Source organism: Rana temporaria, chromosome 13, assembly GCF_905171775.1.
Source record: "Rana temporaria chromosome 13, aRanTem1.1, whole genome shotgun sequence".
Lineage (NCBI taxonomy): Eukaryota > Metazoa > Chordata > Amphibia > Anura > Ranidae > Rana > Rana temporaria.
Window position 1 is genome coordinate 118,385,124 of NC_053501.1, and position 25,700 is coordinate 118,410,823.

The 25,700-nt window shown below is 53.9% G+C and overlaps 3 protein-coding genes across 5 annotated transcripts in view; 1 reads left to right on the plus strand and 2 right to left on the minus strand.

Moving 5' to 3' along the window:
* Positions 1-17,316, minus strand: part of LOC120920402 (acyl-coenzyme A thioesterase THEM4-like) — a 49,402-nt gene extending 32,086 nt beyond the window's left edge. The window contains exons 1-6 of one of the 2 annotated variants that reach the window (XM_040332475.1): positions 16,938-17,265; positions 14,785-14,923; positions 14,545-14,698; positions 14,328-14,438; positions 14,013-14,137; positions 11,901-12,565 (exon numbers count right to left, since the gene is read on the minus strand). In XM_040332475.1, the coding sequence (XP_040188409.1) occupies positions 12,540-12,565; positions 14,013-14,137; positions 14,328-14,438; positions 14,545-14,698; positions 14,785-14,923; positions 16,938-17,195 (813 nt within the window). In that variant the 5' untranslated portion in view covers positions 17,196-17,265 and the 3' untranslated portion in view covers positions 11,901-12,539. Of the gene's footprint in view, positions 1-11,900; positions 12,566-14,012; positions 14,138-14,327; positions 14,439-14,544; positions 14,699-14,784; positions 14,924-16,937 lie in introns of those variants that run through there. The other variant, XM_040332476.1, reaches the window with a different exon arrangement.
* Positions 978-8,173, minus strand: LOC120920407 (acyl-coenzyme A thioesterase THEM4-like). Of its 2 annotated transcripts, none has more exons than XM_040332484.1 (7): positions 8,075-8,173; positions 7,329-7,399; positions 6,902-7,049; positions 4,037-4,178; positions 3,819-3,929; positions 3,412-3,536; positions 978-1,326 (listed from the first exon to the last, which is right to left on the minus strand). In XM_040332484.1, the coding sequence occupies exons 2-7, from the start codon at positions 7,392-7,394 to the stop codon at positions 1,280-1,282; spliced, it is 639 nt and encodes a 212-aa protein (XP_040188418.1). In that variant the 5' UTR covers positions 7,395-7,399; positions 8,075-8,173; the 3' UTR covers positions 978-1,279. The 2 variants fall into 2 exon arrangements, with proteins under 2 accessions (XP_040188418.1, XP_040188417.1); XM_040332483.1 differs by having other exon boundaries at positions 4,037-4,190; positions 8,075-8,172.
* Positions 17,317-17,483: 167 nt separating the features above from the next.
* LOC120920406 (acyl-coenzyme A thioesterase THEM4-like) lies at positions 17,484-23,837 on the plus strand. Its single transcript, XM_040332482.1, has 7 exons — positions 17,484-17,579; positions 18,624-18,715; positions 20,156-20,294; positions 21,153-21,306; positions 21,422-21,532; positions 21,799-21,923; positions 23,625-23,837. The coding sequence occupies exons 2-7, from the start codon at positions 18,629-18,631 to the stop codon at positions 23,669-23,671; spliced, it is 663 nt and encodes a 220-aa protein (XP_040188416.1). The 5' UTR covers positions 17,484-17,579; positions 18,624-18,628; the 3' UTR covers positions 23,672-23,837.
* The last annotated feature ends 1,863 nt before the right edge of the window (positions 23,838-25,700 follow it).

The window sequence follows — 25,700 nt, forward strand, 5'->3', positions numbered from 1 at the left end:
AAAAGACGGGAGGAGCAGGCGCAGAAAAAGACGGGAGGAGCAGGCGCAGAAAAAGACGGGAGGAGCAGGCGCAGAAAAAGACGGGAGGAGCAGGCGCAGAAAAAGACGGGAGGAGCAGGCGCAGAAAAAGACGGGAGGAGCAGGCGCAGAAAAAGACGGGAGGAGCAGACGCAAAAAGGGACGGGAGGAGCAGACGCAGGAAGGGACAAGAGGAGCAGACGCAGGAAGGGACAAGAGGAGCAGACGCAGGAAGGGACAAGAGGAGCAGACGCAGGAAGGGACAAGAGGAGCAGACGCAGGAAGTAAAGAAAAGCAGAGGAGTAACAGGAGGCACATCGACAGGACAGGAGGGACGGAGGAGGGGGAAGCGACAGGAGGGACGGAGGAGGAGGGAGCGACAGGAGGGACGGAGGAGGAGGGAGCGACAGGAGGGACGGAGGAGGAGGGAGCGACAGGAGGGACGGAGGAGGGGGAAGCGACAGGAGGGACGGAGGAGGAGGGAGCGACAGGAGGGACGGAGGAGGAGGGAGCGACAGGAGGGACGGAGGAGGGGGAAGCGACAGGAGGGACGGAGGAGGAGGGAGCGACAGGAGGGACGGAGGAGGAGGGAGCGACAGGAGGGACGGAGGAGGAGGGAGCGACAGGAGGGACGGAGGAGGAGGGAGCGACAGGAGGGACGGAGGAGGAGGGAGCGACAGGAGGGACGGAGGAGGGACGAGCGACAGGAGGGACAGAGGAGGGACGAGCGACAGGAGGGACGGAGGAGGGACGAGCGACAGGAGGGACGGAGGAGGGACGAGCGACAGGAGGGACGGAGGAGGGACGAGCGACAGGAGGGACGGAGGAGGGACGAGCGACAGGAGGGACGGAGGAGGGACGAGCGACAGGAGGGACGGAGGAGGGACGAGCGACAGGAGGGACGGAGGAGGGACGAGCGACAGGAGGGACGGAGGAGGGACGAGCGACAGGAGGGCCGTTGGTTTCGGGGGAGCGGTGCAGCACCCATATCAAGTTAGAGTTTATATTGTAGTAGGCATGTTTGAGGTTATTGGACCCAGAGGGGGGGGGGGCGACATGGCGGAGACCGCTATCCTCCAGTGCAGACAGAACGATTGCTCTGAGAGATCGTGAGTACATTATAAAGAGCAGGTATCCCAGGAATCCTACAATACAGGATCTGCCGCCCTCTAGTGACAGACAGGATACACTACAGTACAAAAGTACAGGTGCCAACCAATGGAATTAGGAATATTTCCGGAAGTCTGTAATATCCAGCAATTTATAGTTTGGCTTTAAGTCCTCCCGACTTGGGCGTGATGAACAAAGCTGAAAGGGGGAGGGGGAAAAAAAAAAAGGAGAATTATCAGTACTGGAGTAAAAGAACAAAAGACAGAAGCGACAGAGGAGTGACAGGAGGGAAAAGAACAATGAAAGGAGGGACAGTAGCAGGCACAGGATGGGACGGGAGGAGCAGGCGCAGAAAAAGACGGGAGGAGCAGGCGCAGAAAAAGACGGGAGGAGCAGGCGCAGAAAATAACGGGAGGAGCAGGCGCAGAAAAAGACGGGAGGAGCAGGCGCAGAAAAAGACGGGAGGAGCAGGCGCAGAAAAAGACGGGAGGAGCAGGCGCAGAAAAAGACGGGAGAAGCAGGCGCAGAAAAAGACGGGAGGAGCAGGCGCAGAAAAAGACGGGAGGAGCAGGCGCAGAAAAAGACGGGAGGAGCAGGCGCAGAAAAAGACGGGAGGAGCAGACGCAGAAAAAGACGGGAGGAGCAGGCGCAGAAAAAGACGGGAGGAGCAGGCGCAGAAAAAGACGGGAGGAGCAGGCGCAGAAAAAGACGGGAGGAGCAGGCGCAGAAAAAGACGGGAGGAGCAGGCGCAGAAAAAGACGGGAGGAGCAGGCGCAGAAAAAGACGGGAGGAGCAGGCGCAGAAAAAGACGGGAGGAGCAGGCGCAGAAAAAGACGGGAGGAGCAGACGCAGGAAGGGACAAGAGGAGCAGACGCAGGAAGGGACAAGAGGAGCAGACGCAGGAAGGGACAAGAGGAGCAGACGCAGGAAGGGACAAGAGGAGCAGACGCAGGAAGGGACAAGAGGAGCAGACGCAGGAAGGGACAAGAGGAGCAGACGCAGGAAGGGACAAGAGGAGCAGACGCAGGAAGGGACAAGAGGAGCAGACGCAGGAAGTAAAGAAAAGCAGAGGAGTAACAGGAGGCACATCGACAGGACAGGAGGGACGGAGGAGGGGGAAGCGACAGGAGGGACGGAGGAGGAGGGAGCGACAGGAGGGACGGAGGAGGAGGGAGCGACAGGAGGGACGGAGGAGGGACGAGCGACAGGAGGGACGGAGGAGGGACGAGCGACAGGAGGGACGAGCGACAGGAGGGACGGAGGAGGGACGAGCGACAGGAGGGACGGAGGAGGGACGAGCGACAGGAGGGACGGAGGAGGGACGAGCGACAGGAGGGACGGAGGAGGGACGAGCGACAGGAGGGACGGAGGAGGGACGAGCGACAGGAGGGACGGAGGAGGGACGAGCGACAGGAGGGACGGAGGAGGGACGAGCGACAGGAGGGACGGAGGAGGGACGAGCGACAGGAGGGACGGAGGAGGGACGAGCGACAGGAGGGACGGAGGAGGGACAAGCGACAGGAGGGACGGAGGAGGGACGAGCGACAGGAGGGACGGAGGAGGGGGGAGCGACAGGAGGGACGGAGGAGCGACAGGAGGGACGGAGGAGCGACAGGAGGGACAGAGGAGCGACAGGAGGGACAGAGGAGCGACAGGAGGGACAGAGGAGCGACAGGAGGGACAGAGGAGCGACAGGAGGGACAGAGGAGCGACAGGAGGGACAGAGGAGCGACAGGAGGGACAGAGGAGCGACAGGAGGGACAGAGGAGCGACAGGAGGGACAGAGGAGCGACAGGAGGGACAGAGGAGCGACAGGAGGGACAGAGGAGGGGGGAGAGACAGGAGGGACAGGAGGGACAGAGGAGGGACAGAGGAGGGACAGGAGGGACAGAGGAGGGACAGGAGGGACAGAGGAGGGACAGAGGAGGGACAGGAGGGACAGAGGAGCGACAGGAGGGACAGAGGAGCGACAGGAGGGACAGAGGAGCGACAGGAGGGACAGAGGAGCGACAGGAGGGACAGAGGAGCGACAGGAGGGACGGAGGAGGGGGGGGAGACAGGAGGGACAGGAGGGACAGAGGAGGGACAGGAGGGACAGAGGAGCGACAGGAGGGACAGAGGAGCGACAGGAGGGACGGAGGAGCGACAGGAGGGACGGAGGAGCGACAGGAGGGACAGAGGAGCGACAGGAGGGACAGAGAAGCGACAGGAGGGACGGAGGAGGGGGGAGCGACAGGAGGAATAATAACAGGAGCAGCAGAGAAGGGATGAAGATTTCCTCACCGGTGGCCTCGTTGTGCAGCACGGCGTCGTCATGACTGCGGACCTGACAGCTGCTGTAGACCTTGCGGCCGTCTACCTTCTCCACTCGGCAGTCTATGAGGACTGTAGCTCCCAGAGGAATCGGACTACAGACAGGAGGAGAACCTCATCACTCCTCTCCGGTCTCATCAATTACTCTCCCCAATATCATCATTCTTCTCCGATCACTACCACCCCCCCCCCCCCCCCATTATCTTCATGATCTCCTAAGTGGCCCCGAGGGGCCCCTGAATGCGACTTCCCTCTATTTCTAATTTCACTTGACATGGCTGATAAAACCCAATGCTGGCCACACCCATTACAACCTCATCATACATTCTACTTCCTCCAATCAAAGCCAACCCGGTCAGGTAGCTCCTCCCACTTACTTGCGATAGTTGATGTTCAGGTTGGCCGTCACGGACACTCCGCTGCTGTATTCAATTACCGTCCCCACCGTCATGTCTATGATGGCGGCGATGCAACCTCCGTGTGTGTACCTAGAAGAAGACAAAAGAGGGGGAGAGGTGGAGGCAGAACAAGATGGCCAAGAAACCAAGAGGATTCTGGGAAGGACACACTGGGGAAAAAAAAAAAGAATGCTCACCCTTTGGGGCCCTCTGTATAGGGCCCGGGCTGGAATATGCAAAGCGTCCTCTTCTCCGCCTCGTTATAGAAAATACAATACTCGAAGCCGACTCCGTCCTGGTCAAGGTTCCTGGTGAAGAGACGAGTTTTCCCGTCTACCTCTGGAGACATACCTGTACAGAGGTCACCAGAAGAGCTTACACTCTAATGTCCCCTCCCCCCCACAGTCACATCAGTCTCTGTACAGAGGAGCTTACACTCTAATGTCCCCTCCCCCACAGTCACATCAGTCTCTGTACAGAGGAGCTTACACTCTAATGTCCCCTCCCCTCACAGTCACATCAGTCTCTGTACAGAGGAGCTTACACTCTAATGTCCCCTCCCCCCCACAGTCACATCAGTCTCTGTACAGAGGAGCTTACACTCTAATGTCCCCCCCCCCACATCACATCAGTCTCTGTACAGAGGAGCTTACACTCCAATGTCCCCTCCCCCCACAGTCACATCAGTCTCTGTACAGAGGAGCTTACACTCTAATGTCCCCTCCCCCCACAGTCACATCAGTCTCTGTACAGAGGAGCTTACACTCTAATGTCCCCTCCCCCACAGTCACATCAGTCTGTGTACAGAGGAGCTTACACTCTAATGTCCCCTCCCCCCACAGTCACATCAGTCTCTGTACAGAGGAGCTTACACTCTAATGTCCCCTCCCCCCCCACACATCACATCAGTCTCTGTACAGAGGAGCTTACACTCTAATGTCCCCTCCCCACATCACATCAGTCTCTGTACAGAGGAGCTTACACTCTAATGTCCCCTCCCCCCACAGTCACATCAGTCTCTGTACAGAGGAGCTTACACTCTAATGTCCCCCCCCCCCACATCACATCAGTCTCTGTACAGAGGAGCTTACACTCCAATGTCCCCTCCCCCCACAGTCACATCAGTCTCTGTACAGAGGAGCTTACACTCTAATGTCCCCTCCCCCCACAGTCACATCAGTCTCTGTACAAAGGAGCTTACACTCTAATGTCCCCTCCCCCCCCCACATCACATCAGTCTCTGTACAGAGGAGCTTACACTCTAATGTCCCCTCCCCCCCACAGTCACATCAGTCTCTGTACAGAGGAGCTTACACTCTAATGTCCCCTCCCCCCCACAGTCACACACTATTATGTCACTCCTGTATAATATATCTTGTATATGAAGAAGCGGTGATGTCATAGTGGTATAGTGATGTCATAGTGGTATAGTGATGTCATAGTGGTATAGTGACATCAGTCTCTGTACAGAGGAGCTTACACTCTAATGTCCCCTCCCCTCACAGTCACATCAGTCTCTGTACAGAGGAGCTTACACTCTAATGTCCCCTCCCCCCCACATCACATCAGTCTCTGTACAGAGGAGCTTACACTCTAATGTCCCCCCCCCACAGTCACATCAGTCTCTGTACAGAGGAGCTTACACTCTAATGTCCCCTCCCCCCACATCACATCAGTCTCTGTACAGAGGAGCTTACACTCTAATGTCCCCTCCCCCACAGTCACATCAGTCTCTGTACAGAGGAGCTTACACTCTAATGTCCCCTCCCCCCCACAGTCACATCAGTCTCTGTACAGAGGAGCTTACACTCTAATGTCCCCTCCCCCCACATCACATCAGTCTCTGTACAGAGGAGCTTACACTCTAATGTCCCCCCCCCCCCACATCACATCAGTCTCTGTACAGAGGAGCTTACACTCCAATGTCCCCTCCCCCCACAGTCACATCAGTCTCTGTACAGAGGAGCTTACACTCTAATGTCCCCTCCCCCACAGTCACATCAGTCTCTGTACAGAGGAGCTTACACTCTAATGTCCCCTCCCCCCCACAGTCACATCAGTCTCTGTACAGAGGAGCTTACACTCTAATGTCCCCTCCCCCCCCCACACATCACATCAGTCTCTGTACAGAGGAGCTTACACTCTAATGTCCCCTCCCCACATCACATCAGTCTCTGTACAGAGGAGCTTACACTCTAATGTCCCCTCCCCCCACAGTCACATCAGTCTCTGTACAGAGGAGCTTACACTCTAATGTCCCCCCCCCCACATCACATCAGTCTCTGTACAGAGGAGCTTACACTCCAATGTCCCCTCCCCCCACAGTCACATCAGTCTCTGTACAGAGGAGCTTACACTCTAATGTCCCCTCCCCCCACAGTCACATCAGTCTCTGTACAAAGGAGCTTACACTCTAATGTCCCCCCCCCCCCCCACATCACATCAGTCTCTGTACAGAGGAGCTTACACTCTAATGTCCCCTCCCCCCCACAGTCACATCAGTCTCTGTACAGAGGAGCTTACACTCTAATGTCCCCTCCCCCCCACAGTCACACACTATTATGTCACTCCTGTATAATATATCTTGTATATGAAGAAGCGGTGATGTCATAGTGGTATAGTGATGTCATAGTGGTATAGTGATGTCATAGTGGTATAGTGACATCAGTCTCTGTACAGAGGAGCTTACACTCTAATGTCCCCTCCCCTCACAGTCACATCAGTCTCTGTACAGAGGAGCTTACACTCTAATGTCCCCTCCCCCCACAGTCACATCAGTCTCTGTACAGAGGAGCTTACACTCTAATGTCCCCTCCCCCCACAGTCACATCAGTCTCTGTACAGAGGAGCTTACACTATAATGTCCCCCCCCCCCACATCACATCAGTCTCTGTACAGAGGAGCTTACACTCTAATGTCCCCTCCCCCCCACATCACATCCGTCTCTGTACAGAGGAGCTTACACTCTAATGTCCCCTCCCCCCCACATCACATCCGTCTCTGTACAGAGGAGCTTACACTCTAATGTCCCCTCCCCCCCCTGTGGTCACATGATCTCTCACCGGCCCGGTGGTGGGAGTCGTAGGAGGGAAGTCTCCTCCAGCTCCGGTCTCGGCTCAGCTCCTCGTAGAGTCTCTTGGTGTCGGGGCTCCAGGTGGGGTTGGGCAGGGAGTAGTCCCGCGGTTCCGGTTTCGCACAGCAGGGGGCGGCCTGCGGATATCAGAGACACGCTCTCTTGTTATGTGTTTTGTATCATCATGTAACATTATTGGTTACACAGTGTGCAGAGCCCCGCCTACGAGGGGCAGATTTCTGTCATCTGATCACCGCCCCCCAGGTTCAGTGTGTGGGCAGCGCCCTCCAGCGCTGCAGTACCGGCTCCTGGGGGGGGGGGGGCAGGCTCTTACAGTGACAACAGATGAAATGCCCCTCCCCTCACCTGGGGACACAGTGAGGGGTTAATCCCATCACCCACCAATCAGTACTCACGGAGAAGCGGCGATCGCTCTGCGCCCTGGCGGAGGTTCGGTGACCCCGGAGGATCCTGTACAGCATGGTGCCTGTGTGAGAGGAGACAGGAAGTGATAAGACGGGGACACCGGGGAGTCTATACGTCACCTGAGCGGGGGAGGGGCCAGCGCACGTCACATGACCATACATCGGTGACACGGATCAGACAATGAGACCTTTACACAGGAGGGGGAGGGGCTACCAGGTGCACAGGTCATGGAGGAGAGGTATATCGCCAACACGGTCTGTGGAGCTGTACAAAGTCCATGTGATTGATACAAATACAGGAAGAGTCATCAGGAGCTCCGCCCCCGAACACTACATATCCCAGCATGTCCTGTGTACCCTCCCCTCCCCCACACCGGAGTACAACAAGTCCCAGGAGCACCAGAGCCGAACTACAAGTCCCAGAGCTGAACTACAAGTCCCAGGGGGACCAGAGCTGAACTACAAGTCCCAGGAGCACCAGAGCCGAACTACAAGTCCCAGAGCTGAACTACAAGTCCCAGGGGGACCAGAGCTGAACTACAAGTCCCAGGAGGACCAGAGCTGAACTACAAGTCCCAGAAGGCCAGAGCTGAACTACAAGTCCCAGAACTGAACTACAAGTCCCAGAAGGCCAGAGCTGAACTACAAGCTCCAGAGTCCAGCCCATGGCCTGCTGGGAGTTGTAGTTCCCCTGTAGCTGTATATGAATGAAGAGCTCCCCCTGCCCCCCTCCTCACCTGTTCTGTCTTCCCTGCACAGTGCACTCTGTCCTCCCTATCGGCTCATTCAATTACAGTTCCCAGCTGACTCCTGTCCCTGTCCCCGGAGACATTTTCCTGAGGCCTCCACCTGGAGATAAGGGAGCCGGAGCTACAACAACATGGCCGCCACACTGGATTGAACATAAAGATGTGGGCGGCCTCTAGTGACACGCCGCTCAGGTAGCCGTGTCACCGCCAGAGGCCGCGGCTCTCTCGTGTGTCGCACACTGTTGTGGCGGCCATGTTGTTGTGGCCCCAGCCCTTTCATTTCCAGCGTAGGCCTCAGGAAAATGTCTCCGGACACAGGGACAAGTGTGAGCGGGGAAGGAGGACATTGCTGGGACTGGGGGGAGGTGGTCAGGGCGGGCTATTCATTCATTCATATTGCATAGCGCACAAGGGAACTACAACTCCAAGGAGCAGACCATGGCATGGATTCTGGAGCTTGTAGGCATGGCTGACACTTGTAGTTGTTCTGATACTCCTGGGTCCTGTAGTTCAGTTCTGGTCCTCCTGGGAATTTGTAGTTCAGTTCTGGTACTCCTGGGACTTGTAGTTCAGTTCTGATACTCCTAGGTCCTGTAGTTCAGTTCTGGTCTTCCTGGGACTTGTAGTTCAGTTCTGATACTCCTGGGTCCTGTAGTTCAGTTCTGGTCCTCCTGGGACTTGTAGTTCAGTTCTGGTACTCCTGGGACTTGTAGTTCAGTTCTGGTACTCCTGGGTCCTGTAGTTCAGTTCTGGTCCTCATGGGACTTGTAGTTCAGCTCTGGTCTTCCAGTTCAGTTCTGGTCCTCCTGGGAGTTGTAGTTCAGCTCTAATACTCCTGGGACTTGTAGTTCAGCTCTGGGACTTGTAGTTTGGCTCTGGTACTCCTGGAGCTTTTACTTCAGGTCTGGTGCTCCTGGGACTTGTAGTTCAGCTCTGGTACTCCTGGGACTTGTAGTGTCCCTATCTTTCTGTAGGACTCTCTCTTCCCCCATTTTACACCATCACCCCACACCCAGGAGGTTACCCGCTATGTGTGGGGGGGGGGGGGCGCCATTACTTATTACCCCCACCATCTCTGCCTTCATACACGCCCAGACGGATGGCATAACTGCCCGTGAACACCCTACAGAGGGTGTTTACTTACCTCATCCATGGCAGCTTTCCAATGTTCACCGCACCCTAAAAAAAAAAGAAACACACTCCGAGCCCATTACTTCCTGTAGCATCATGTGACCATCCGGAAAACTTCATATCCAATCATGCGCTGCCTTATTGCATCATAGAATAGGGCGTGTGTTACGTCTGCGGACCACGCCTCCCTCATCACTGCACCCCCCCCCCCTTTTCCATTTCCACCCGCTTTCCTGGCACTTTTTTGCTTCCATGTAACAATCAGTATTTAAAGCAGAGGCCCCCCCTAGGGCAGTGATGACGAACCTTGGCACCCCGGATGTTTTCGGGAACTACATTTCCCATGATGCTCATGCACTCTGTAGTGTAGTTGAGCATCGTGGGAAACGCAGTTCCAAAACATCTGGGGAGCCAAGGTTCTCCATCACTGTCCTAGAAAATAAAATGTCGGTCGTTGCAAGTTTTGTATGTCGCATGGTTTTTCAAATGCAATTTTTTGGGAAAAAAATAAAATAAAAAAAAAGGTGTATTTTAATGCAACCCCCCCCCCCCCATTTTTAAAGAAAATATAAAAGATGATGTTACGCCGAGTAAATAGATACCAAACATCTATTAAGCAGGGAGAATGAACTTAGCTGTATTGATTGGACAGCTCTAGGTCCGACTCATCAGAGGTGTGTCCAACGTATGCTGTAGGGATCAGGTTCAGCGCTGCCATGGGGTCCAGACAAGTCCTGCATGTTTCAGGTTCAAGGACCAGTGAATTATTGCAGTCTAATAAATCTGCTTACAGACTATCCAGCCACTGTATGATATTTGTGTCTGTTGTCTCTAAGATAATACACTTTAATTTCAACTTCAAGATAAATCCTGCCTCATCTCTCTCTTCTCCCCCAGATCTGCCTGGTCTCTACTTTTTAGATTGCGGCCTAACAAAGTGGTTTACATATGCCGCGTACACACGGGCGGACTTTCCAACAGGAAAAACTCAGTCGGAATTTCTGACGGAAAAATAGAGAACCTGCTCTCCAAGTCCGTCGGTAATTCCGACAGAAAAAGTCAGATGGGGCATACACACGGTCGGAATATTCGACGAAAAGCTCCCATCGGACTTTCTCTGTCGGATATTCTGACCGTGTGTCCAGCCACTGAACAATATTTGCAACTATTGTCTCTCAGCTAAGGCATTCCAATGTCTATTACTAGAAAAAACCCACCTTGTCTCTCCCTCTTAGACTGAGGGCTAATGAAGTGGTTTACATACTGCCAGTCACTGGACAATATTTGTGGCTATTGTCTCTCAGATAAGACATTGTAATATTTATAACTAGATGAAACCTGCCTGGTTTCTACCTCTTAGATTGAGGCCCTAATGAAGCGGTTTACATACTGTCCAGCCACTGAATAATATTTGCAACTACTGCCTCCCAGATAATTGCCTCAGATTTTTATTGCAAGATTAAACCTGTCTGACCTCTCCCTCTTATATTGAAGCCTACCCAAACTGCTTATGAGTTTTCCAGCCACTGGACAATATTTCTGGCGATTGCCTCTCAGATAATACCCTCTAATTTATATTGCAAGTAAAAATCTGCCTGGTCTCTCCCTTGCAGATTGCGGCCTCAGTGGTTTACATACTGTCCAGCCACTGAACAAAATTATGAACTATTGTCTCTTGGGTAATGCCATGTAATTTGTATTGCAAGATAAACCTGTCTGGTCTCTCCCTTTTATATTGAAGCCTAACCAAACTGCTTACATTTGTGGCCGATGTCTATCGGATAATACAATCCAATTTGTATTGAGGGATAAAACCTGCCTGGTCTCTCCCTCTTATATTGAAGCCTACCCAAACTGCTTACATGTTTCCCAGCCACTGAATATTTGTGGCTGATGTCTATCAGATAATACAATCCAATTTGTATTGCAGGATAAAACCTGCCTGGGTCTCTCCCTCTTAGACTGAAGCCCCAATGAAGCGGTTTACATACTGTCCATCCACTGCCTCCCAGATAATTCCCTCAAACTTTTATTGCAAGATTAAACCTGTCTGGCCTCTTATATTGAAGCCTAACCAAACTGCTTATTTGTTTACAATATTTATGGCTGATGTCTATCAGATAATAAACCTGCCTGGTTTATTGTAGCCTAATGAAGCGGTTTACATAATCTCCAGTGACTGTGCAATATTCATGTCTGATGTCTCTGACATAATAGACTCTGATTTGTATTGCAAGATAAAACTTGCCTCATCTCTTCCTCTTATGTTGCGGCCTAACCAAACTGATTACGTGTTTTTCATCCACTGAATAACATTTGTGGCTACTGTCTCTCAGATAATACAATCCATTTCTTTATGCAAGGTAAAACTTGCTTGGTCTCTCCCTCTTATTATTATTATTATTATTATACAGGTTTTTTGGCAATTACAGTAAAGAATTATTTCCATGATTTTTTTAAATGATATTTTAATCTTTTATACATTATTTACTTAAGTGACTGCAAGGGCACCAAACGGCTTTGTGGAGCCCCTGGGCAAGGACGGGTAACACTGCAATTGCGACTACAGGCAAGATGCGTCACATGTTACCAGTTCACTCCGCCCACCTATCGAACAGTGCAGGAGGACGGTCATGTGACCGCACTAAAGAAAATAAAATATAGGCATTTGCAACAATTGAAATGCTGTGAAATATTTTCTGTATTTATTCACTTAACATAAAATGTACATACCATAAAAATAAACAATTATTAATACAGTCGTGGGAGGAGTCATAAATAACAGGTGGGGCGAATTTACTAAAGGAGTAGAATGGGATCACTATATGAGAGGGAACTTTCACTTAGTTTAGAGAATGCGCTGAAAAGTCACTTTGCAAAGAACACCCAATCACATGCAAGGAACAGCGACCATGCGTCACTCATTTAGTAAATCAGCCCCAGGAGGAGAACACACAAAGTATACTGAGGAGGTTTCCGTTGAGCAGTACTGGCTGTTGGCTTTGGGGGGGGGGGGGGGGGGCGGTGTGGCCCCCATAGTAAGGTAGAACAAATACTGAAGTAGGCATCTTTGAGGTTGAGGGACCCACTACAGGGACCGCCAGAACGGTTGATCTAAGAGCGGGTAAGTACGTTATAAACAGTTGGCCCCTGAAAGACGTCTCCCAGGGGTCCTATGGAACGGGATCTGCTGCCCTCTAGTGACAGACAGGATACAATACAAAGTGCAGCTGCAAAACAACAGAATCGGGAATATTTCCGGATGTCTGTAATGTGCAAAACAATTTATACTTCAGAGTCTCCCGAGTGTCTTCAACGTCTCCTAAGTCTTCAACTTAATGTACAAAGCTAAAGGAGAAAGAAAAAAGAAAAAAGGTAGATTGTCAGTACAAGGAGCAACAATAGGGGTGAGAGAGGAGCATCGACAGGGGCGCTAGAGAAGGAGGGAGAGAGGAGCAACGACAAGAAAGGCAGAGGAGGAGGGAAAAGAGGATCAGCGACAGGAGGGACAGAGGAGCAACGACAGGAAAGAAAGAGGAGCAACGACAGGAAAGAAAGAGGAGCAACGACAGGATAGACAGAGGAGCAACGACAGGATAGACAGAGGAGCAACGACAGGATAGACAGAGGAGCAACGACAGGATAGACAGAGGAGCAACGACAGGAAAGAAAGAGGAGCAACGACAGGATAGACAGAGGAGCAACGACAGGATAGACAGAGGAGCAACGACAGGATAGACAGAGGAGCAACGACAGGAAAGAAAGAGGAGCAACGACAGGATAGACAGAGGAGCAACGACAGGAAAGAAAGAGGAGCAACGACAGGAAAGAAAGAGGAGCAACGACAGGATAGACAGAGGAGCAACGACAGGAAAGAAAGAGGAGCAACGACAGGATAGACAGAGGAGCAACGACAGGATAGACAGAGGAGCAACGACAGGATAGACAGAGGAGCAACGACAGGATAGACAGAGGAGCAACGACAGGATAGAAAGAGGAGCAACGACAGGATAGACAGAGGAGCAACGACAGGATAGACAGAGGAGCAACGACAGGATAGAAAGAGGAGCAACGACAGGATAGAAAGAGGAGCGGACAGGAGGGGACAGAGGAGCAACGACAGGAAAGAAAAAGGAGCAACGACAGGATAGAAAGAGGAGTAGCGATAGGAAAGGCAGGAGGAGGAGGGAGAAAGGATCAGCAACAGAAGAGACAGAGGAGGAACGGCAGAGGAGCAACGACAGGAGCGGCAGAGGAGCAATGACAGGAGCGGCAGAGGAGCAACGACAGGAGCGGCAGAGGAGCAACAACAGGAGCGGCAGAGGAGCAACAACAGGAGCGGCAGAGGAGGAGGGAGAAAGGATCAGCAACAGAAGGGACAGGGAAGGAACGGCAGAGGAGCAACGACAGGAGGGACAGAGGAGCAACGACAGGAGGGACAGAGGAGCAACGACAGGAGGGACAGAGGAGCAACGACAGGAGGGACAGAGGAGCAACGACAAAAGGGACAGAGGAGCAACGACAAAAGGGACAGAGGAGCAACGACAAAAGGGACAGAGGAGCAACGACAAAAGGGACAGAGGAGGAGGGAAAAAGGATCAGCAACAGAAGGGACAGAGGAGGAACAGCAGAGGAGCAATGTCAGAAGTGACAGAGGAGAAACGAGAGGAACGGTAGAGGAGCAACGTCAAAAATATCAGAGGAGCAACGACAGGAGCGGTAGAGGAGCAATAAAAGGAGGGAAAGGAGAAATAGAAGAGGAAGGAATGGAGTTACAGAATGAAGATTTCCTCACCGGTGGCCTCGTTGTGAAGCACGGCATCGTCATGACTGCGGACCTGGATGTTGCTGTAGACTTTCCGACCGTCTACCTTCTCCACTCGGCTGTCTATGAGGACTGTAGATCCCAGAGGAATCGGACTACAGACAGGAGGAGAACCTCATCACACCTCTCCGCTATCACAGCTTCATATCATCAATAATTGCAAAATACCCCCCCCCCCCTCATATCATCGCTCTTCCCCAGTCACTACCACACCTCCACCAGAATCCCCCCCCCCCCCCACCATTGTACTATCAGGTAGGTCCTCCTCTCACCCTGGGCACTTACTTGCGATAGTCGATGTTCAGGTTGGCCGTCATAGCCGGTCCGATGCCGTGTGCAATTCCCACCCCCACTGTGGCATCTATGATGGTGGCGATGCAGCCTCCGTGTGCGTACCTAGAAGAAGGCAAAGGGGACGTGAGAGGTGGAAGCAAAACGAGAGAAACGAGGGACCCAAGGATTCTGGGTAGAGTAGACTGAAGAAAAAGAAAAGAACGCTCACCCCGCGAAGCCCCCCAGATAGGGCCCGGGCTGGAATATGCAGACCGTCCTCTTCTCCGCCTCGTTATAGAAAATGCAATACTCAAAGCCGATTCCATCCTGGTCAAGGTTCCTGGTGAAGAGACGAGTTTTCCTCTCTGCCTCCGGACTTATACCTGTACAGAGGTCAGAGGTCACCAGAGGAGCTTACACTCTAATGTCCCCTCCCCCCCCCAGTCACACACGGTTATTATCAGTGTACTCTGTCTGCTGCGAGCGAACTCCTTGTAAGAGGGAAGTCTCCTCCAGCTCCGGTCTCGGCTCAGCTCCTCGTACAGTCTCTTGGTGTCGGGGCTCCAGGTGGGGTTGGGCAGAGAGTAGTCTCGCGGTTGGTGGGCGGCCTGCAGATATCAGAGAGACGTCAGACCTGCGCTCGCCTTTTGGCTTTTCTAGGATTGGAGTGTTAAAGGTGACAGAGTCTTTGGTGGATATTCAGCCCCCCCCTCCACATCTATCAGACATGATATTTCCCCCCCCTTCAATAGTAACTTTTTTCGGCACGGTGTAATGACACGCCCATAGGAGGCAGATTTCTGTGATCTCCTCCTACCGTCGGCAATCACCTTCTAACCACAGCGATCGCCTCCCACTGACGGCGACCTCCTCCTTCCGACGGCGACCTCCTCCCACCGATGGCGACCACCTCCCACCGACGGCAATCACCCACCTCCTACCGTCGGCAATCACCTTCCAACCACAGCGATCGCCTCCCACCAACATGGATCCCCTCCCACCAACATGGATCGCCTCCCACCGACGGCAACCGTCTCCCTCCGACGGCAACCTCCTCCCTCCGACGGCAATCACCTTCCCACCAACGTCAATCACCTTCCCACCAACATGGATCGCCTCCCACCAACATGGATCGCCTCCCTCCGACAGCGACCTCCTCCCTCCGACGGCAACCTCCTCCCTCCGACGGCGACCTCCTCCCACCAACAACAATCACCTTCCAACCACAGCGATCGCCTCCCACCAACATGGATTGCCTCCCACCGACGGCGACCGCCTCCCTCCGACGGCGACCTCCTCCTACCGTCGGCAATCACCTTCCAACCACAGCGATCGCCTCCCACCGACGGCGATGGCCTCCCACCAACATGGATCGTCTTCCACCAACATGGATCGCCTCCCACCGACGGCGACCTCCTCCCAACCACAGCGATCGCCTCCCACCAACATGGATCGTCTCCCACTGACGGCGACCGCCTCCCTCTGACGGCGACCGCCTCCCTCTGACGGCGACCGCCTCCCTCCGACGGCGACCGCCTCCTACCGTCGGCAATCACCTTCCAACCACAGCGATCGCCTCCCACCGACGGCGATCGCCTCCCACCAACATGGATCGCCTCCCACCAACATGGATCGTCTCCCACCGACGGCGACCGCCTCCCTCCGACGGCGACCTCCTCCTACCGTCGGCAATCACCTTCCAACCACAGCGATCGCCTCCCACCAACATGGTGCGTCTCCCACCAACATGGTGCGTCTTCCACCGACGGCGACCTCCTCCAACCGACGGCAATCACTTCCAACCGACGGCAATCACCTTCTACCGACAGAGATCCTTTCTTTTTATCGGGTGTGGTGGGCGTCGTGATCGACGATGGATCTACATCGGGGGGGGGGGGGGGACATTGTTTTTTAAATAAGCTCCCCGCCCACAGACCCCCACAACCACAAACCAGGGTTGTGGGGAAGAGGCCCTTGTCTCCATCAACATGGGGACAATGTGCTTTGGGCTCCCCCATGTTGAGAGCATGAGGCCTGGTATGGTTGAGGAGGAGGGGGGTGCTTGCTCGCCCCCCCCCCCCCCAAATGCTCAGGTAAGGGTCTGGTAAATATTGGGGGAGGGGACCCCCACGCCGTTTTGTTTTTCTGACTTTTCTATTGCCGTCATTGTTTTGTTTATATTTCAGCTGTCAGTGGGGGGAAGCCCGCTGACAGCCGACGAGTCATCGGTTGTTAAGGACGCGGCGGCCGGCTTCTCACCCTGCTCCTTAGCAACCAGCTATTTCTTCACACAGAATTTTAAATCGGACGTTTTTTTTTTTTTCCGAGCGATCCGAATTCAAATCGTTTGCGAAAAATGTGGAATTCGTATCGATAACAAAATTGAACGAATTTCACAGAAGCTCATTACTATTTCATTCCGAATCTCCGAATAACCAAAAATCGATCCGAATAGAAGTTCGGACGGAAACGAACTGCGCGTGTCTATGCGGCACCTTTTCGGCGGTCCGGCAGCAGAGTGCGCACTGCTGGGGGAGTGTGTAGTGACATCAGATGGAATGCCCCTCCCCCACTGGGGACACTCCAAGCGGTTAACCTCACCACCGACCAATCAGTACTCACGGAGAATTGGCGATCGCTCTGTACCCCGGTGGTGGCGGCGGTGTGGCGGCAGACGGCAGCGCCGCCCCGGATGATCCTGCAGAGTCCGTACAGCATGGCGCCTGTGAGAGGAGACAGAACTGAACTACAAGTCCCAGCAAGCTGTGGAATCCAGCCCATAGCCTGCTGGGAGTTGTGGTTCTTTTGCTGCTTTAGCTTTAAGACATAAACCTCACCACCAGTCCCCTTCAATCCCACCAATGTCCTCCTTACCAGCATCTTCCGGGACTGTTCCCTATATTCTCACCTGTCCCTGTGTCCGGAGACATTTTTCTGAAGCCTCCACCTGGCGATGATTGAGCCCGAGCTACAACAACATGGCGGCCACACTGCGCCTAACACACAGGAGAGGGGCGGCCTCTAGCGGTGACACTGCGTGGGTATTCTCCAAGAGGAACGGGTCGCTCAGGTTTGAGTGTCACCGCTAGAGGCCGCCCTCCTCTGTGTTAGGTACAGTGCGGCGGCCATTTTGTTGTAGCGCAGGCGCTATATTCTCCAGGCGGAGGCTTCAGTAAAATGTCTCCGGAGACAGGGACAGGTGTGAGCGGGATTTAGTCCTGGAATAAGCTGATAAGAAGGACATTGGAGGGACCGGCGGGACAGGTGAGTAGGGAGTCAGGGGGAGCTTTTTATTCATAGATAAACGGGAACTACAACTCCTATCAGCCCTGTATAGAGAATTCTGGGGCCTGTAGGCCACGCTGAGACTTGTAGTTCTTCATCCGGGTAGTTTAGTTCTAGGGGGGAGTCATGGGACTTGTAGTCCCTCAGCTGGGCAGTTCAGCTCTAGGGGGAAGTCCTGGGACTTGTAGTCCCTCTGCTGGGCAGTTCAGTTCTAGGGGGAAGTCCTGGGACTTTTAGTCCCTCGGCCGGGCAGTTCAGTTCTAGGGGGAAGTCCTGGGACTTGTAGTCCCTCAGCTGGGCAGTTCAGTTCTAGGGGGGAAGTCCTGGGACTTGTAGTCCCTCAGCTGGGTAGTTCAGTTCTAGGGGGAAGTCCTGGGACTTGTAGTCCCTCAGCTGGGCAGTTCAGTTCTAGGGGGGAGTCCTGGGACTTGTAGTCCCTCGGCTGGGTAGTTTAGCTCTAGGGGGAAGTCCTGGGACTTGTAGTTCTAGGGGGGAGTCCTGGGACTTGTAGTCCCTCGGCTGGGTAGTTTAGCTCTAGGGGGAAGTCCTGGGACTTGTAGTCCCTCGGCGGGGCAGTTCAGTTCTAGGGGGAAGTTCTGGGACCCGTCACATGATTGGCCGGTTGTCTCTCTGCGCAGTCATGTGACTCTGCAGCGCGGGAAGACAACGCAGCCCATTACTGCACATTGCAGCGTGTGACATCACCTGGGGGGGCGGAGCTCCTGATGACTCGCCAAGTATTTGTATCGTTCACATGAACTTTGTACATCTCCACAGACCGTGCAGGTGACATATCACTCACCCATGGCAATGACCTGTGTGTCTGGTAGCCCCTCCCCTCTCTGTGTATAAAAGTTGCGGGTGTGTGTGAACCGTGTCCCCTCTGTACTGGCCCCTCCCCTTTCTGTGTATAAAGGTCTCATGTCACCTCTGTACGGTCACGTGACGTGCGCTGGCCCCTCCCCGATAATGTATAGAATTCCCGGTGTCCCCGTCTCATCTCCTTCCCGTCTCCTCTCACAGGCACCATGCTGCACGGACTCTCCAGGATCATCCGGGGCGGCGCTGCCGTCTGCCGCCACACCACCGGGGTACAGAGCGATCGCCAATTCTCTGTGAGTACTGATTGGTCGGTGATGTTGCTCTTGTGTGTTCCCAGTGGGGGGGGGGGGTAGCGGTAGGGGCATTTAATCTATTGTCCCAACACGAGCCTGCGCACCCCCCCCCCCCAAGGAGCTGGTACCGCAGGGCGCACTTTGCTACCGGACCCCTGGGGGGGCACCGCACACTCACCGACGCTGGAATGGCAGAGATCTGACCCCACCCCCACCCCAATAGGTGGGTCTCCGCGCCGGAAACTTTGTATCCATTCAAGGGAAAAAAAATGTCTTCCTTGTGGGAAGAAGGAGCCTCAGAGGAGCTTCTCATTGGTCGCTTGTCCCCCCCCCCCTCTTTCGTGACCTATTGGGCTGCATGCTTGGATAAAGGCCTGGTATGGTTGGGGGGGCGGTTAGGTACCTCCTCTTCATTCACAGGGATTCCAGATTTCAATAAGCCCCCAGACCCCCACAACCACCGGGCAAGGGTTGTGGGGAAGAGGCCCCTCACAACATGGGAACAAGGTGCTCTGGGGAGGGGCAGGCAAATCCTCACTGCCCCAAAGTCATGTTGAGCGTATGTGGCCTGGTATGGTTCAGGGGAGGGGGGGCGGTTCTCGATTGTCCCCCCCTTTCCTGACCTACCAGGCTGTGTGCTCGGATAAAGGTCTGGTATGGACTTTGGGGGGGACCCCCACGCCTTTTTTTTTTTATTTTGGTGCGGGGTTCCCGACCCGGATGGCCTGGTATGGATAGGGGGACCCCCACGCCTTTTTTTTATTTTGGTGCAGGGTTCCCGACCCGGATGGCCTGGTATGGATAGGGGGACCCCCACGCCTTTTTTTTTTATTTTGGTGCGGGGTTCCCCTAAAATCCCTACCCGAATGGCCTGGTATGGTTCAGGAGAGGGGGGGGGGCGGGTTCTCGATTGTCCTCCCTTTCCTGACCTACCAGGCTGTGTGCTCGGATAAAGGTCTGGTATGGACTTTGGAGGGGGGGGGGGGGTTCCCCTAAAATCCCGACCCGAATGGCCTGGTATGGATAGGGGGACCCCCACCCTGTTTTCTTCCTTTGTTTTTAATTGCCAGCATTCTTTTGTTTACATTCAGCTCTCAGTGGGGAAGCCCCGCTGACAGCTGATGAGTCATCGGTTGCTAAGGACGCGGGCGGCCGGCCTCCCAGCCCAGCTCCTTAGCAACCAGCTATTCTTATCACAGAATTTGAACCGGTCGCTCAATTTTCGACCGGTTTTCCGAATCGCTCTGAAAATTTGGAATTCGTTAAAAACATTCATTTGGTTTCTTTATTTTCTAACGGCTTTGTAGCGTACAAAGAAAAAGCCATCACATTGGTCAAAGCTAAACAGTCGTGCCGAAGTCGCAATGCAAATCGCCCAATTTTTTTTTTTAAGTCTCACAAGTGTGAATGGATTCTAAATCGCCTCCCTGATATCTGCAGGCCGCCCACCGACCACGGGACTACTCCCTGCCCAACCCCACCTGGACCCCCGACACCAAGAGGCTGTACGAGGAGCTGAGCCGAGACCGGAGCTGGAGGGTACTTCCCTCCTACAACACCACTGTCCACCACCGAGATGGTGAGAGATAACCGTGTGTGACTGGGGGGGGGGGGGGATGTTAGAGTGTAAGCTCCTCTGTACAGAGACTGATGTGATGTGGGGGGGAGGGGACATTAGAGTGTAAGCTCCTCTGTACAGAGACTGATGTGACTGTGGGGGGGGAGGGGACATTAGAGTGTAAGCTCCTCTGTACAGAGACTGATGTGACTGTGGGGGGGAGGGGACATTAGAGTGTAAGCTCCTCTGTACAGAGACTGATGTGACTGTGGGGGGGAGGGGACATTCGAGTGTAAGCTCCTCTGTACAGAGACTGATGTGACTGTGGGGGGAGGGGACATTCGAGTGTAAGCTCCTCTGTACAGAGACTGATGTGACTGTGGGGGGAGGGGACATTAGAGTGTAAGCTCCTCTGTACAGAGACTGATGTGACTGTGGGGGGGGGAGGGGACATTAGAGTGTAAGCTCCTCTGTACAGAGACTGATGTGACTGGGGGGGAGGGGACATTAGAGTGTAAGCTCCTCTGTACAGAGACTGATGTGACTGTGGGGGGAGGGGACATTAGAGTGTAAGCTCCTCTGTACAGAGACTGATGTGATGTGTGGGGGGGAGGGGACATTAGAGTGTAAGCTCCTCTGTACAGAGACTGATGTGACTGTGGGGGGGAGGGGACATTAGAGTGTAAGCTCCTCTGTACAGAGACTGATGTGACTGTGTGGGGGAGGGGACATTAGAGTGTAAGCTCCTCTGTACAGAGACTGATGTGATGGGGGGGGGGACATTAGAGTGTAAGCTCCTCTGTACAGAGACTGATGTGACTGTGGGGGGAGGGGACATTAGAGTGTAAGCTCCTCTGGTGACCTCTGACCTCTATACAGGTATGTGTCCGGAGTCAGAGAGGAAAACTCGTCTCTTCACCAGGAACCTTGACCAGGACGGAGTCGGCTTTGAGTATTGCATGTTTTATAACGAGGCGGAGAAGAGGACGCTCTGCATATTCCAGCCCGGGCCCTATCTGGAGGGCCCCCCAGGGTGAGCATACTTTTTTTTTTTGTCCAGTTTGTCTTACCCAGAATCCTCCGTGGTTTCTTGACCCCGCCTTGTTTTGCTTCCACCTCTCATCACGCCCCCCTTTGCCTTCTTCTAGGTACACACACGGAGGTTGCATCGCCACCATCATAGACGCCACCGTGGGGACCGGAGCCGTGTACACCCACGGACCGGCTATGACGGCCAACCTGAACATCAACTACCGGAAGTAAGTGAGCAGGGTGGGAGGACCTACCTGACTAATGTACATTGGATGGAGGAAGACTTCCGCACTATAGAGAGATTGTGACCCTTAGGACATCCAGAAGGTTCCTCCTGGAGGAACCTTCCATAGGAGATGTGATCCCAGTTTACCGGGAAAGAATGATGATAATGGGGAGGCCCCAGGGAGGGGGAGGGGAGATTATAACAATTATTGATGATATGAAGCTGTGATAGCGGAGAGGAGTGATGAGGTTCTCCTCCTGTCTGTAGTCCGATTCCTCTGGGATCTACAGTCCTCATAGACAGCCGAGTGGAGAAGGTAGACGGCCGCAAAGTCTACACCAGCTGCCAGGTCCGCAGTCATGACGACGCCGTGCTTCACAACGAGGCCACCGGTGAGGAAATCTTCATTCCTCCCTCTTCTGTCCCTGCTTTGCCCCTCCCCTGACTTTCTCATTGCCCTCCCCTGCCTATTCCTACTTCCCCTCCCCTGCCCATTCTAAACCCCCACCCCTCTCACCCTTTTCTTTCCTCCACTGCCTCACCCATCCCTGCCTCTCTCCACCTCTTTCCTGCCTTTTTCCATCGCCCCTCCCCTTCCTGTCCCTGTCGCCTCCTCCCCTTCCTGTCCCTGTCGCCTCCTCCCCTTCCTGTCGCCTCCTCCCCTTCCTGTCTGTCGCCTCCTCCCCTGCTTATTCTGTCGCCTCCTCCCCTTCCTGTCCCCGTCGTCCTCCCCTTCCTGTCCCCGTCGTCCTCCCCTTCCTGTCCCCGTCGTCCTCCCCTTCCTGTCCCCGTCGTCCTCCCTTTTCTGTCCCCGTCGCCTCCTCCCTTTTCTGTCCCCGTCGCCTCCTCCCTTTTCTGTCCCCGTCGCCTCCTCCCTTTTCTGTCCCCGTCGCCTCCTCCCCTTCCTGTCCCCCGTCGCCTCCTCCCCTTCCTGTCCCTGCCGCCTCCTCCCCTGCTTATTCTGTCGCCTCCTCCCCTTCCTCTCCCAATGCTCCCTCTCCCCTGCCTCTTCAGTCGCCCCCCTTCTCCTGCCTCTTCAGTCGCCCCCCTTCTCCTGCCTCTTCACTCGCCCCCCTTCTCCTGCCTCTTCACTCGCCCCCCCTTCTCCTGCCTCTTCACTCGCCCCCCTTCTCCTGACTCTTCAGTCGCCCCCCCCCTTCTCCTGACTCTTCAGTCGCCCCCCCCTTCTCCTGACTCTTCAGTCGCCCCCCCCTTCTCCTGCCTCTTCACTCGCCCCCCCTTCTCCTTCCTCTTCACTCGCCCCCCCTTCTCCTGCCTCTTCACTCGCCCCCCCTTCTCCTGCCTCTTTAGCCTGCCCCCCTTCTCCTGCCTCTTTAGCCTGCCCCCCTTCTCCTGCCTCTTCACTCGCCCCCCCTTCTCCTGCCTCTTCACTCGCCCCCCCTTCTCCTGCCTCTTCACTCGCCCCCCCTTCTCCTGCCTCTTCACTCGCCCCCCCTTCTCCTGCCTCTTCACTCGCCCCCCTTCTCCTGCCTCTTTAGTCTGCCCCCCTTCTCCTGCCTCTTCAGTCGCCCCCCTTCTCCTGCCTCTTCACTCGCCCCCCCCTTCTCCTGCCTCTTCACTCGCCCCCCCTTCTCCTGCCTCTTCACTCGCCCCCCTCTTCTGCCTCTTCACTCGCCCCCCCTTCTCCTGCCTCTTCACTCGCCCCCCCTTCTCCTGCCTCTTCACTCGCCCCCCCCTTCTCCTGCCTCTTCACTCGCCCCCCTTCTCCTGCCTCTTTAGTCTGCCCCCCTTCTCCTGCCTCTTCAGTCGCCCCCCTTCTCCTGCCTCTTCAGTTGCCCCCCTCTTCTGCCTCTTCAGTCGCCCCCCTTCTCCTGCCTCTTCACTCGCCCCCCTCTTCTGCCTCTTCACTCGCCCCCCTTCTCCTGCCTCTTCACTCGCCCCCCTTCTCCTGCCTCTTCACTCGCCCCCCTTCTCCTGCCTCTTCACTCGCCCCCCTTCTCCTGCCTCTTCACTCGCCCCCCTTCTCCTGCCTCTTCAGTCGCCCCCCTTCTCCTGCCTCTTATTCTCTCTGTTGCTTCTCTTATTCCTCCTGCACCATCACTGATAATTCCCCTCTTGTTTCCCCCTTCCAGGTTTGTTCATAAAGGTGACCCCGGGAGAACCTGAAGCCAAACTCTAAATAATTTTACATTTCTGACATCCGGAAGTATCCTCTATTACTTGGCAGCTCCACTTTGTACTGTAGTGTGTCCTGTCTGCCACTAGTGGGCGGCAGATCCTGTACTGTAGAAGAGATGTTCTAAAGGCCAACTCCAGGTACTGTAGACCAGTTCTTGTCACAGGGGGGGGGCCCTCTGGATCCAATAACCCCCCCCCCCCCCCAACATGCCTTAGTCTGTAGGCACTCTACCTCTGCCCCCCCCCCCCCCCCCCAGAAGACGGCACTGCCGAACGGGGACCTCATCGGCATACTTGATCATTTTTATTTGTTTCTTAACATTCAATATCTGTATTCATTGTAACATTATGTGCTTTTTAGTTGTTATTTATTACTTTCCCCATTGACTGGATTCATATTTGTATTTCCAAATACTTTCATTTAGTTTTTAGCAGCATTGGGATCGTTCCGAACAAAACTTACAATGGAAATGTCAATAAAGTTTTTTCTTTTGAAGGTTGTGGCTGTGGAGGTTCCTTTTTTTTTTTTTTTTTTGCTGTTTTATACTGGATTTGGCTTTCCTGGGGGGTGCCATGTTCTCGTTTAATATTTTATTGGCTACAGATTGTGTGCACAGGTATAGTTAAACATCTAGAGTTCAAAACAGATGGAAAGATTTCACTCAACAATAGCATTGGAGGGATTGTCCCGACATGTTTCGCCACTTTCTCAGGGGGATTTTTATAGAGACACTCCGATGTAAACTGCGTAGAACGGGTTTCGCCACTTGGGACTTCCTCGGGGGAACTGTGTCTCTCTAAAAACATCCCTCTGAGGAAGCCCCAAGTGGCGAAACATGTCGGGACAATCACTCCAATGCTATTTGTTGAGTGAAATCTTTCCATCCGTTTTGAACTCTAGATGTTTCACTGTACCCATGCACACAATCTGTAGCCAATAATATATATATTTATCTCCAGCTTCCCTCCCCTGTGATCCTCCATACATTCCTAGTCACAACTTATAGGTCTATGGACTCTCTGCCCCCCCATGTGATAGCATTGGGTACCTTAGTAGCCAATCAGGAAGCACCAGCAGTCTCACATATTCCCCGCCCCCCCCCCACCCTTACTGTGTTCTCCTCCTGACAACCGAACACAAGGAGGTCACCAGTCCCCGCCCCTTTTCTTTAGGCACACCTCCAGACAATTTTTATATTATTTTCAGCTGGGGAGTCGAGACGGCCTACAAGGCTCAGTTTCTGTAGCTACAAGGAGATTTTCTCTTATTTCCTGTGTGGTCACCAAGACAGGAAGTGAGTAAAATCTCTCCAATGGGGACACACATTTTTTTTCTGCAGTACCTCTTTTCTGCCAGAAGGTGTCCTCAGATGCTGGGCTTCATTCAACCCAGAATACCTTCCACTTGAAAGACTGAGTGCGGGGGGCATCATGGGACCTGCTGTGTAAAATACCCCCAAGGGGGAAGGAGGTGTCTTGGGTGGGGGGTAACGGAGCCTAGAGTTGGGCTTTAAATGCATAAAAGTCCCAGTATGGAAATTGAGTGTTTGTTGTTCTCCTGAGTCGGCCGTCGCAGAACCTCGTGCTCAGGAACCAGGAAGTGAGTGACGGCGCTCAGTGGGGACAGCCAAATTCCGAGGCACCTTCCCCTCGCCTCGCCTCGCCTCAGTACACCCGGGGCTGCTGTTCTAGTCTCTGTACACACATGTCGGAGTGAGAGGTACAAAAAGAACTTTGGGGATTACATAACTGACAGGTACAGTACAGGGACCGACGCCAACTGTAACCAGCAAACATCTCCTCATTCTTTACCCACAATGCCCTCCGCCCGTCACACTGGCAGGTCTCTGCATGGGGCGCCTTCCATATTAAAAAAACGGCCCTTTTACGTTTTTAAATCTATTTTTTGCTAGAAAAATTTAGAACCCCTGAACATTTTAATTTTTTATTATTATTAATATAGATACACACACACTTTTTTTATATACATATTTTTTTTTTAAGCAGGAACCCTAGAGAATAAAATAGCA